The 12379-nt window shown below is 42.5% G+C and overlaps 2 protein-coding genes across 3 annotated transcripts in view; one reads left to right on the top strand and one right to left on the bottom strand.

The window, feature by feature from the left end:
* apbb1ip (amyloid beta (A4) precursor protein-binding, family B, member 1 interacting protein) overlaps positions 1–6986 on the top strand; it is a 38787-nt gene extending 31801 nt beyond the window's left edge. Inside the window, exons 7-14 of one of the 2 annotated variants that reach the window (XM_079292502.1) lie at positions 1952–2073; positions 3178–3252; positions 3349–3492; positions 3828–3938; positions 5377–5475; positions 5560–5683; positions 5778–5839; positions 5983–6986. In XM_079292502.1, the coding sequence (XP_079148628.1) occupies positions 1952–2073; positions 3178–3252; positions 3349–3492; positions 3828–3938; positions 5377–5475; positions 5560–5683; positions 5778–5839; positions 5983–6594 (1349 nt within the window). In that variant the 3' untranslated portion in view covers positions 6595–6986. Of the gene's footprint in view, positions 1–1951; positions 2074–3177; positions 3253–3348; positions 3493–3827; positions 3939–5376; positions 5684–5777; positions 5840–5982 lie in introns of both variants that reach the window. The other variant, XM_079292501.1, reaches the window with a different exon arrangement.
* A 7-nt stretch (positions 6987–6993) lies between these two features.
* On the bottom strand, positions 6994–12337 carry LOC306794431 (protein adenylyltransferase SelO-like). Its single transcript, XM_079292503.1, has 19 exons — positions 11498–12337; positions 11273–11391; positions 11059–11187; positions 10789–10853; positions 10635–10691; positions 10290–10388; positions 10142–10209; positions 9958–10045; positions 9796–9865; positions 9532–9604; positions 9337–9420; positions 9117–9246; positions 8883–8927; positions 8688–8769; positions 8504–8596; positions 8329–8405; positions 8109–8152; positions 7924–8003; positions 6994–7537 (listed from the first exon to the last, which is right to left on the bottom strand). Exons 1-19 carry the CDS (start codon positions 11715–11717, stop codon positions 7415–7417), a joined length of 1746 nt encoding a protein of 581 aa, XP_079148629.1. The 5' UTR covers positions 11718–12337; the 3' UTR covers positions 6994–7414.
* Positions 12338–12379: the final 42 nt, after the last annotated feature.

Genomic DNA, 12379 nt, shown 5'->3' with positions numbered 1-12379 from the left:
ATAGCAGTGAGCTTGGCAGCAAATATATCATCAGAACCAGAAACAACACAGCAGTGATCATACAGATACACTTTGACATAAATGCCTTTCGTGTGTTTTTATATGAATTGTCAACTAAACACACACAACGTGCAGGGAGGAGAGATATTTCATTCAGGTCCAGATGATGAACTGTATTTTTATTGGCGCGATGGCAGCCGTACTCACTCCTCCATCTCTCTCTCTCCCTCCCCCTCTCTTTCCTATACTCTCTCTCTCCCTCCCTCTCTGCCACATTCAGTGTAGACAGGTGGGCTTAATTTGCTGTATCGGACACTGTCAGTCATCCTCTCTGTCATACGGAAATAGAAGCCTTATGATCTCAATCCTCCTTCTGAGCTATATTCACTTCAGACGCCTCATCACCGTCTGTTTTCTTGGTTTTATAACGTTTTTATCAGATTGTTACGGAGATCATTCATATTTTCGAAAGAACCAATGAACGGAGAGTCATTTCACGCCTGTTTTAATGAGGCACAGGTGGTAGAGTTGTTAACCTCTGTGAGCAATAGACTGTAAGTCAATATTGTTTTGCTTTATAATTATATTCAAGTAACTTTATATGCAGCTAGTTAAGCTGTGAAACTCTAAATTAAAGGATAAGCCTGGATTTATTATTCCATACGCTCAACAAGTTCCATTACAAGTCCCGGCCCTGTCTGTCCTGTCCTGCTGAAAACATATGTCTTTAAAAATGAATCATGAATATATAGTTTTATTCTATAAAACTAACTGGACACGGTAGTTTGTAGTTTGTTACTCAAACAGGAGGAAATAGTGCAATTGTTGGGGACTATTTTCAGCTTAAGTTTGTATTTTCATCAGCAGATTGGTGTGTATAACATTAAGGTACAATAAACCAAAGTGCACATCTTCATTGTCATGAAGGAACCTGTCACTCAGGGCAATGGTGTATCTCATTCATGTGTTTTTAATAGTTTTTGGACAGTAATAGAGGTGTTTGGCACATAGGAATAAGATGTTTTGGATACACAGACAACAGTTATTAATCGGTACAATCAGTACTGTAGATAAACCCGAAAAGGTGTACTGACTCTTTTACTTCTGGATATTTAAAATGCTTCTGTTTTTCAGAAAGACGAGATAAACTGCCGCCGCACAATGAATGAGGAAATGCGTGTTTCCCTTTGGTCAACAGTTTATTTTGAACCAAATGGCAGCTCGTGTTTAAATTAGCTGTCTGACACACAGATTTATTTACAGCATGTCGCCCATGCAAAACTTTAGCTCCCTTGACTTGTAATCACGGGGGAGCGCAGGACTTTGTGTCATCTCTGACTATCCGCAGTGTTGCCGTCACGGCGGCTTGACATTTGAGTCGGTTCGTGTTTTAAATGCCTCTGAACCTCCCCAGAGTGTAATCTTTACCAACAGAAAGTCATGCCGAATAAACAGCCACAAAGCTCAACAAGCGACACCGTCTTCAAACAAATCTTCACCCATGTGCTCCCCATGCACTACGAATAGCTCAGCAGCAAAGTCACACCATTCATTTGATGATTGTAACAGTCAAACTATAGACTGGAACCCGGGCAGCGATTTATTTCATGCCGACCTCTGCCTGGGCTGCTGACCTGGAATTGGGGACCACGGCTAAACTACAGTCAAATGCCCGGTGCATTCTGGGGATGTATAGCACCGAGTGTGTGGGTGGGCGGGCAGTGAGCAGGAGGAGGAAAATCCCCTTCATTACCCCTTTGGCCTGTGCCTGTGAGGCCCATTCTGTAATTTATCCATGACTTGTTATGGAGTAGTTTTACATTGTCCCATCAGAGTAATTTGAAAGATGCTATATTCGCATGAAGAACACACGCATAATGACTCTCGCTCGATCATCTAAATGCTGCCGCTACCAATTTGCTGACGTCCAACTTTGATTTTCTTTTGACAGAACGGGCGTTTGAAGACCACGAGAACCTGGTGGAGCCTCTCTTGGCGTGGACCAGGGACACCGAGAACCAACTCCTCTTCCAGGAGCGGGGGGAGAAGTACGAGGTTTTCAAAAACCCACAGGTTGGTCGTCTCATTTGTACGCACCGCTTGAATAACATCTCTAAGCGTATACTGAGTGATCGGAAACGTCCAGCACTGGCCAGTTCGTGTATCCTTGGCCTTGGTTTGTGCAAATCCGTCTCCACGTTGTTGCAGCTCAGAGCCATCTGGCTGTTTTCACTGTCGAAGCGTTGTCTGAATTATGAGACGTCTTTCCTCCAATGCAGGATGACCTCTTACATTTATGTCCTCACTGTAATATATCAGACAAAACGGCCTCAGGCTGTGATATCTTGGCATGTTTGTTGATATAATGGGGACCCTTTATAAACCCAGCGTATTTAATGGATTCGGTCTGTTGGCAGAGACAAATAGTCGAGTTGGAAAACTGGTGAGATATTCTCCTTTTTAAGTACTCCATCATGTCTTCCACATCCCCCCAACAAAAGCCGGATCTGCTTTCATGCAGTATGTCCCCATCGCTATACAGTTTCATCTTCTGACAAGAGCTACCAAAGTAGAATTCCCTGCTGGGCTTTCTCTCACCACAATGAAAACACCGGCCCAGACTACGATATCAAATCAAGCCAGCCCAGTCACACGGGGACAAATCTGCCCGGTGATGTCTTCTTCTGCTCGGTGACGGTTTGTTTAATACGCTTATATTTGATTTCCTTTTTCGGGAAAAAGAAAGAGAACTTGAAGATGTAGTTTTATTTTTGACCAGACAGAAAAAAACACTTGTTGCATTTAGATCAAATTTATTCAGAAAAATCTGGATAATGATCCATATTTGAGGAAGCAGACATTTGATAAATAAGTGTAGCTTTGAGCTGAATGCTAATGTGTACACGCTACAATATTCAAAATGACAACATCCTGATGTTTAGTTTGTCGCGTTAGCATGCTAACATTAGCTACTTAGGGCTCAACATGAAGTACAGTGGCGAGTAATTGGTATTGCAGGTCATAAACCAAAGTATTGGACAAACTAATGTCTAAAATGTTCAAACTTTCATGGCGATCCATCTCGTAGCTGCTGAGACATTTTACTGGAAACCTCTGGTGGCGCAAGAGAAAAAAGTCAGGAGATTTATTGATGCGCTTTGTGTTTCATTCCTGCAGAACTTTTATCTGTGGAAGAAGGATAAGAGAGCCCTGAAAGAGATAAAAGACAAAGACAAGGAGTTATTAATACAGGTAAACAAACTCGTGCACACAAACCAGAAGTGAAGTGTTTTTAAGGTGACACTTCCTCATTGCAGTGACCTCTTTCATCCCTCTTCACCTCTGCAGGAGAACTTCTGCGGGACTTCTATTATCGTGCCGGATCTGGAGGGGGTGATGCACCTCAAAGAAGACGGCAAGAAGTCCTGGAAGACGCGACTCTTCCAGCTGAGGGCCTCGGGAATTTATTACGTGCCCAAAGGGAAAACCAAGGTAAAGGGGACAGACCATAAACACACAACAGCTAACGCTCGAATCCAGGACACTTTCAGCTGGACTCAAGCATGTGGGGAAAGATTAAAGCCCAGCAGATATAGAGATACGTTTGAAATGTCAGCTGACACTTTAGGAATGACACGTTGATTTGTAAAATGTGTCACTGGGACTACATAGTCCTAGTGTCCAGTCTTTCTGCTTTATCAGCCACATGCATCTCTCATGCATTGCACTTGTAGTGTAGATTGTTAATTTAAAAGGAGGGAAAAGGAAAATGTAATTACAATACAGATTCATTTGTACGGTAATATAATCCCTTATGTCTCTTGCAGTCGTCCCGGGACCTCGTCTGTTTTGTCCAGTTTGACAACCTGACCGTCTACTACGGCAAAGACTTTAAGAACAAATACAAAGCCCCGACCGACTTCTGCTTTTTTCTGAAGGTAAATTTGCTTTAAATGTGTTTTTAATCTAGTTTGCCTCAAAGCCACACACCCTTTCACTGTGAACTAATAGAGGCTGCAACTTCCCCTCACCGAAGAACACATTTACAGTAAGACTCTTGAGTGCCTTGTCGTTGTTGCTGTTTCATTCTTTTTCATCACACTGTATGTATCGCGCAGTGCAAGAGGTGTCAATGCAGAGTTGATTATTGCACGGTGGAGCCACACAGCTGCTTATTTAACTGGAACTGTGAAATGCAATAAATACTTGAAATTGAAGAAGTGAAAGGTGACAGTTTTACCAAATTAAGCTGAAAGTGGTGAGAAAAAAACGACTTTTTAAGCAGTTCCTATTATTTCTTTAAATGACCGTAAAGGCCCCATGTCTTTAAGAGAGTACTATCAAACTGAGATGGGAGGTACCTATAGAACTCATTTAAGACGAAAAGAAATGCTGACTGACATGAAAAAAACAAGAATAAGATGAGTTGGTGGTGCGTCTTAAAGGGATGTGAAAGTCCTCTTTCTTTCTTTTCCCCTATCTTCTCTGTGAACTACTGGAATCAGCAGATGTTGAGGATCAAAGCAATAAGAGCTTAGAGAGGCTAAGACACTGAATGAGCTCCCAGTGAAAGACCTCAAGGTGCTGATGGCAAAGGAAAAGGACAAGGACCTGTCAAGGCTAGCCAGGTTTCACGTGGAACGTTTAGGCACCGCACAGTAAACCGTATGACGGTAAAAGCTTCCTCGGTCGTGGTCGACACAATAATAGCTGAAGCTGTTTTTTCGGCTGCCGAAGTGTTGGTTTGGGGTGTGTTTTGACAGATTGGTGGGGTGGTGGACGATTTGAGCAACAAACATCTCATATTTCCTAAATTAAACTGGATTACAGGATGTACTCAACACATTCTAACTTTGTTCATGTTCAGAAATGCTGACTGGACTATTCCAAACAACAGGAATTGAAAATATAGCATCCATTTAACTGGAGTCGGTTAACACTCTGATTCCAGACTCACTCTGCCCCCTCGTGGCTCCCGTAAAGAGGAACTCCGCTGATTTAGCAGGTTTTGAAAATGTTGACGGATGCATGGTTTGAATTAAGAGCTCTGGTCCTGCAGTATTGATTGTGATCCTTTATCTGGAAGAATGGTATCGAGATGCGATGCTGAATCGTTCAATCAATGAGTTGGTTAAGTCTCTGAGTCGAGGAATGTTGTGTTTCAGTAATAATGAAATACAGACAACAGCTAAAGAAGGCTTGAGGCTAACGTTTGTGTTTTGGTCTTTCGCTGCCCAAAGAAATATCTTATTGCACATTAAATGTGAACGATACTCTTCGCGTCATTAAATGTTACCTTAACTTCTCTCAAAAAATCTTAAAAATCTCCTGTTAACTGTATGTTCTTGACTAACCTGTTTGGATTTGTTTCTACAGCATCCTCAGATCCAAAAAGAGTCTCAGTACATCAAGTACCTCTGCTGCGATGATGCTTGGGCCATGAACCTTTGGGTAACAGGAATACGGATTGCAAAGGTACATTTCCCCACATCTGCATTCAAAAGATCTCCATTTGAACAGAACTCACGCTCTCTCGTGATGCGTTTCTTGCACTTCCAGTACGGTGCGTCGCTGTATGAAAACTATAAAACCGCAGAGAAGAAGGCTGCTGCCAGCTCTGTGTGGACGAACCGAAGCACTCCGTCGAGCTCCAATCCGTCAACGCCCTCACCCACCATCAAAGGTAGCACGACACGCCAGCTGCCCTCACTGATGCGAAACAACCCACATGTAGTGATATTAGTTCAAACCTCACCGTGTTTATCTTTCTCTGCCAGCCAAATCACCAAACCAGGCCAATGGACACGCTCAGGAGCCCCAACCAGGACCTGTTTCTACGGTACAGAACTCTTCTTTAGGGGATCATGATCAATCTATCTGTTGATTATCATTGTTCAGTCTATAAAATGTCCAAGAAGTCATAGTATAATATGGCATAAAAAGGTGCATGTTGAATCATTGTGATATATTCTGTCTTCTCAGGACTTCGGACATGTCCCACCTCCACCTCCACCATTGGCAGACTTCCTTCCGCCACCACCTCCGGACCCATTCCGCCCTGTTCCACCGCCTCCTTTGGCTGCCAAGAGTTCTTTGAAACCTGCCCTCCCTCATCGACACCTGCCAACCACCTTCCCTCCGCCTCCACCTGTAATGGACAACCTCCCTCCTCCCCCGCCACCACCACCCAAAGACGACGCTCCGCCGGACTTCCTTCCACCCCCTCCTCCGGCTGCTGGCTTTGGTTCACTGTTTCCTCCTCCACCACCGTTGAACTCCCTCCCACTACCGCCACCCCCAGTGAGTTTCAGAGGTGTGGACCAGTGGCTGCCTCCTCCACCACTAGATCCAGGATTTTTACCTCCGCCTCCACCTCAGCCAATGTTCACAGGGGCTGGAGCACCCCCTCCACCCCCTCCGCCACCTCCTCCACCTCCACCTGCCCCAAAACCAGCGCTACGGCCTTCTGCCTCGGTGAAGAAGATGCCTCCGGTTCCGCCGAAGAGAACTACACCATCTATGCCTGGAGGTGGAGGTGGAGACTTTATGTCAGAACTGGCGCTGGCCATGAACAAGAAGCGTGGTCTTCATTAGCCTGAGTCTAAAAATAGCTTGAATGCACCACTCCGTTACATCCATAACAATACTGAACATCTCCAAAATGAAGCCAGTGGAGATCATTCCATCTCTTCCAGAGAACAGACGGCCATCCATCCATTTTTATGGATGCCTTATCCAAGACATAATCTTGCATGAATTAAGTGAAAGTGTAATTATTCTCAAGACCAAAACAGTTCATTTTGTACACAGTTTGTAACGTTGCTGAAGAGAAAACATGAATAATGTGGTCATCACGGTTCAAAGAGACATTTTCATGGAATTGTACATATTGACATGTTTGCATGGAAGGCTGTAAATACTATAAAGAAAATTCCCATATACAGAGTACACGATGAGTTTTCAAATGACTAACAAGCTAAATAAAACCTGGCATAAGACATGCGTAAACATCATTTTTTTATTGGGTTTTCTTGTCATTGAGTACAACTTGCTGAAATCTGAAAAGTGAAGGCTCTGGTGTGTGCATAAAGTATATGAATCGGGTGAATAGTCATACTGTATGTGAACCTAGGTCTTAAAACAAACAGTACACCCTCTGCTGTAGCATCTTTGAATATATTTAGGCGTCAATATGGCATTCAAAAAATGTTAATTCCTCTGTTGCACTCTTTTTTGTTCACTGTATCAACATGGTGGGTCATTTTAGTAGAAGAGAACATTTAACAGCCATGACTTTGACATTTTGGACCACTTTTTTTCCACCAGCATGAAACAGTTTACTAAAATATACCATAAAGGCTCAGGTATGCTGTAATCTTCTTCACGAGTGTCTTTTGCGCAATCCAAGAATCTCTCAGGAGGAACAGCTGACCTTTAACCTCTTAGCCCAAAAGGGAGGTCTTGAGGCATAGCCCGCCTCCTCTGCAGTCTCTTGTGTAACAAAGGGGAACGACAGAATATGGTGAAGCAGCTCCACCTAGTGAGGGAAAAATACAATCAGAACAACTTGTAACAGAAAAGTAGTGGGCACTGCTTTGATTTTGGAGAGTACTTCAAATGAAAAACGGTATGTCAGAGCAATATTTAAAAAGTCATGATATGTCAAATAGTCACAAAAGTCATAGCTTAGTTTGTTGAAAAAAGTCACAGTGTAGCCTGTCAAAAAAAAGTACAGTGTGTCGAAAAAAGTGTTACTATGTCGAAAAAGCCTTCATATATTACGTCAAAAAAAGTTAGATAAAAAGTCATGATAAAGTATGGTATAAAAAAGTTATAGTATGGGAAGTCATAAAAGGTCCTAATACATTATGACGTAAAAATGTCCGAATAAATGCTGTTGAAACAAGTCATAGATATACACACCTCAGAAAAATCATTTATCTCAGCTTTACTAATAGCAGACTCCGCCATCCAGTTCCTCAGCACATATCTGGGATTTACATCTGCAAGACATATTTCACAATCAGACAAACTTGTTCCTGGTAGACTTCAAAAAGTTACATATTACACGTTCAAATCAACACTAATATGTACATTTAGTGGCTTACTTCTCATCCTCTGCTGACGATCCAAATCACTGTCATTTTGTTGTCTGAACAGAGAAAACAAACTTTTAAATCCACTTCGATAAAGTTAAAACATTATGACACCAAATAGAAATGAGAGCATAGCAAATAGTGAAAAAACAACAACCTAGTGAACATTTCAGAAAAACGTGGGATACCAAAGTAAGTGGAAGGTCTCATTACTCTGCATCTCTTTGCTTACCGGATGAGCCGGAGCTGGTACACGCTGAGCCAATCAGAAAAGAGCTTGTGGGACGACAAGTCTTCAAGAGCCCACAACTAACACAAAACAAAACAAGATGACAAAGGATGCCAGATACAGATGTTAAAGACGCCACCAACTCCTCAACTAGATCGAGAAGCTGCTTCAGCTCTACCTGTGTGAAGTCCCTGTCGTGAAGCCGCTGGGCTGAAACTTCACTGAGCTGCCTGAAGGCCATGGTGAAGTCTGATTGTGTGTCCTCCATCATCTGACGAAACAATCACAAGATTAGGAGTAAAAATAATGTTTGCAGATGAACAGTGTCGATATGTTATTACAGTACCAATGCAACGACTTGCCTTAAGCAGGAAGGCAATGAGGAAACCATCATCCTCCTCTTCCTCCAGAAGCCCCAGTTTAGCTTTAAATAGCTGATGAATCCTGAAACACATGCATGAACACAGCTCGCGAATAATATACTATCACCGTCACTGCTTGGAGATAGAATTAGGGACAATATAAAAGGACAAATCATCATTTCACACGGACCTTACCTCTTATGGTAAATATCAACGTATCCATTTAAAATATGTTTAGCCCTGAAAAAAAGAAGATTAAGACGACAAGTTAGTCCAAAATGATTCCTTCAAAGGAAACAGTTTGACAAGGTGCTGACCACCATTACTGGGTCCTCATTCCAGGTTAGTAAAGTTCAAAAGGTCTTGTATTTGTTGACTAAATCTCACTTAAAGTTCCCTTAATATAAGCAGCTATGGCGGTGTTCTTACTTGCTCTCCTGCTGTTTAGAAAGCACCGGACTGAGAGCCACCAAGAGCTTCTGGAGGTTAAACAGTCCCACGTCGGCCTGAGCTCCGATGCTGTATCTGCCCTCATCGTCAGAAGTGTTGGGCACAAAATCTGCAAAAATGAAACATTTGTTTGCCGTTTGACAAGAACGGGACATTCCGTTATTGTTAAAGAAACGCAGACGTGCGTCGTCGTACACACTGGGGCTATACGACTCCATGAAGCCGAAAGGTCCGTAATCGATGGTGATGGACAGGAGGCTGAAGTTGTCCGTGTTGCACACACCTGTTGTGATGAGACGTAAAATGATAAATGAATGTGATGAAACACATATATGTATCAGCAGATGTGGATTCAAACTGTATGGTAAAACGATCCGCCACAACAGGTTCTCACCGTGTGCAAACCCAATCGACATCCACTGGGCAATCAGATGTGCTGTTTCATTTACAACTGTGGAATAAAACACCTAGAAAAATGGGAATACAACCAAATACAAAGCATTAAACTAGGAAGTTCCATAAAAAACGAATAACACACAACATGCAGAAACACAACAACAGTTTAATTCCTCCAATTAATCATTTTATAAACTAAATTAAGAAGTAAAACCTTGCATTCAGTTGGCAAAAAAACATATTTCTGTTTCATCTTACTGACCAAATATTTATCTGGGTCATCGGAACTGATTGAAGGAAAATGTTCGTCAATCACAAAGATCAACAGCTTCCTAAAATCAACAGAACAATAAGCTGCAGTATACTTTATGCAACAGGAGGCCTTAGAATGAGAAAGCCTGAGAGATAACGTGAACATAATCACCTCAGGAGATCAATCTCTCCACTTTGAGACAAAATCTCGAAAGATCCGATCCGAAACCATGACCTGGCTAACCTGAGAACAACAGCTCCTGGAAACATTAAAAGAAACATACAGTGAAACATACAGTGTGATGAACCAGTAAACTAAAAATAGTTCAAACCAGTGTTTGCATGAACCGCTGCACCTCTCTCTGTCTTCACGTTGCCATCGTAGAATTGATCCCTCGTCACCGGCTCGTCACTGACAATCAGACTGAAACAAAGCAAATCATCACATCAGTAACATTCAGATTTCCTCCGTAACATTTCACACTGTTGCCTTTCGTCCATCACCTGGCAGCCCGGCTGGTCGGAACACCCAGGAAATGCATGGCTTCGCTGCACAGGAACTCCCGTACAGAGGATCGGATCACAGCTCGGCCGTCTCCCGACCTGGATCAGACATTATCAAATTCATATCTGGCATTTCAGACAGATTAAAGATAGTTGCCTCTTGCTGCCATTTGGTATCACTACTGTTGGCAAATGTGAAAAAGTGAAACAAGGAAGAAGAGAGTGATCTCGATCACATTTAAGACACAGTAACACCAGGTGTAAATGTAATCAGGTTAAATCATATGAACACAATCTGATTACGAGACACATTTTAACTCAAGGTGTAAAGGGAGTCCAACATACCTTGAATAAGGGGTTTTCCCAGAGCCTTTAAGCTGCAGTTCCCACACTTCTCCTTTCCTGTGGCACATTTCATAATGAATACAGGTTTAACGTTGGAACTGTGATGCACCTTGAATACACTTTGAATACAAGAGGAAACCTAATTCGTTTTCACCTGTTGGTATATTGACCAAGGGAATGTGCTCGACCATCACCCAGCTGACCTGCCCAGGAGCCAAACTGATGATGAAATAGTTTATTCATCAATACATTTCACAGTCATCGCCTGTGACAAGACCTAGTCTCAGATGTACGCAGATATTATCTTACAGAAGATTCAGAGACCTCCAACTTTACTTGACTTTGCTAATACACTTGTTTTTGGTATATGTATTCCTGAGTTGATGAGTGACTATGCATGCCAGTGAAACAAATGAACCATTACCTGATATCCTCCATATCTGTGAGCAAGTGGAATTGACCCTGGTGGCAGTCTGCCACCGCTGGCATAATGCAGGAAATCATCCGACTGGGTTACAGCCACATCCAAGTCTAAAATACCCTCGATGACGTCCTGTCGAGACAAATTCAGCCATGATGAAGTCTTCACATTTCACTGTAAAGACTCTGTGATGCTGCTGGTGGTGTTGTAACGTCACCTTGGAAGCTGCTGCCAGTCTCAGCGGGCCTTTCAGTGGTGTTGGAATGGATTTGGAGAATATGCAGTTCTTTACAGAGCGAGCAAAGTTACCGTAGACTACATCGATTGGGAACGCTTCTGCACAGTACAGAAATGATTGAATCACGACATTATCACTGTCAGTAACTGGGGAACACATTTTGTACTGACCTAATGAAAAAATACACGTAAATCACTTCTGTACCTATTAGCTTCTTGCAAGACACTCTGAACCGGTCCAGGTCCTGTATGAGGTTTGAGACGCTCATGTTCCACCTGGATTTGAAAGTGTTTGGGGACAGCTGGCTGTTTGATGCCGTGTTGTCGTGACTGTGGTAGTCACGGTCAGTGCAGAACTCCAGAACATGTACAGGTGTGAAGCTGCATGCTGCTGCCAGAGCAAAGACTAAAAAGGGGCTCCACATGTCGCAGACACAGCGACTGCCTCAAAGCTACTGGACTGTAAGCACTGATGTAACGTTAGTTAGTCGTAGATCTGAAAATGGGTAAATTAGGATTTCCAGCTGGTAATGCACACAGCAATGGAGGGAAGAAGTACTCTGATGCTGTGAAAGTATTAATATCACAGTGTAAAATACTCTACCCTGCATTCAAAACACTCCTTAAGTTAGAAGACCCTAAATTAAGGAAATGTGTATCAGTTTTAAAGTAATAACGAACATAATAACGACTAAGACTCAACCTTGAATGTGTTTTTAACAGCAGTGTGTGAACGAAAAGGTCAGTTTATTCGGCATTTACACTTTACCCAGATTATAGTTTAATAAACTGTTTTGAAAACCCCAGTAAAATCAGTCAGCTAGAGCAAGCTAGGGCTAGCCAGAGCTACAGCTAGCTACAGCCAGCTACTAACGTTAGCCCCTAATAGTACGCTACAGTTTTCCGTGCTATTTCCCCGGAGACCTGTAAGAATACGTATTTTATATCTTCGGTTTAAAGGGAAAACAACCGTTGCTTACATCTACCGCTGCATTTCTGATTAAAAATAAGTAACCTTCGAGGAATGAATTAATGTTTGTCTCAAACTCCCATATATGGCTAGCTAGCAGTAACCTAATTCCTAGTC

The sequence above is a fragment of the Melanostigma gelatinosum genome (assembly GCF_949748355.1).
Source record: "Melanostigma gelatinosum genome assembly, chromosome: 20".
NCBI lineage: Eukaryota > Metazoa > Chordata > Actinopteri > Perciformes > Zoarcidae > Melanostigma > Melanostigma gelatinosum.
Note: the sequence above shows the minus strand (reverse complement) of the source record. Positions and strands in the feature narration are given on the sequence as shown.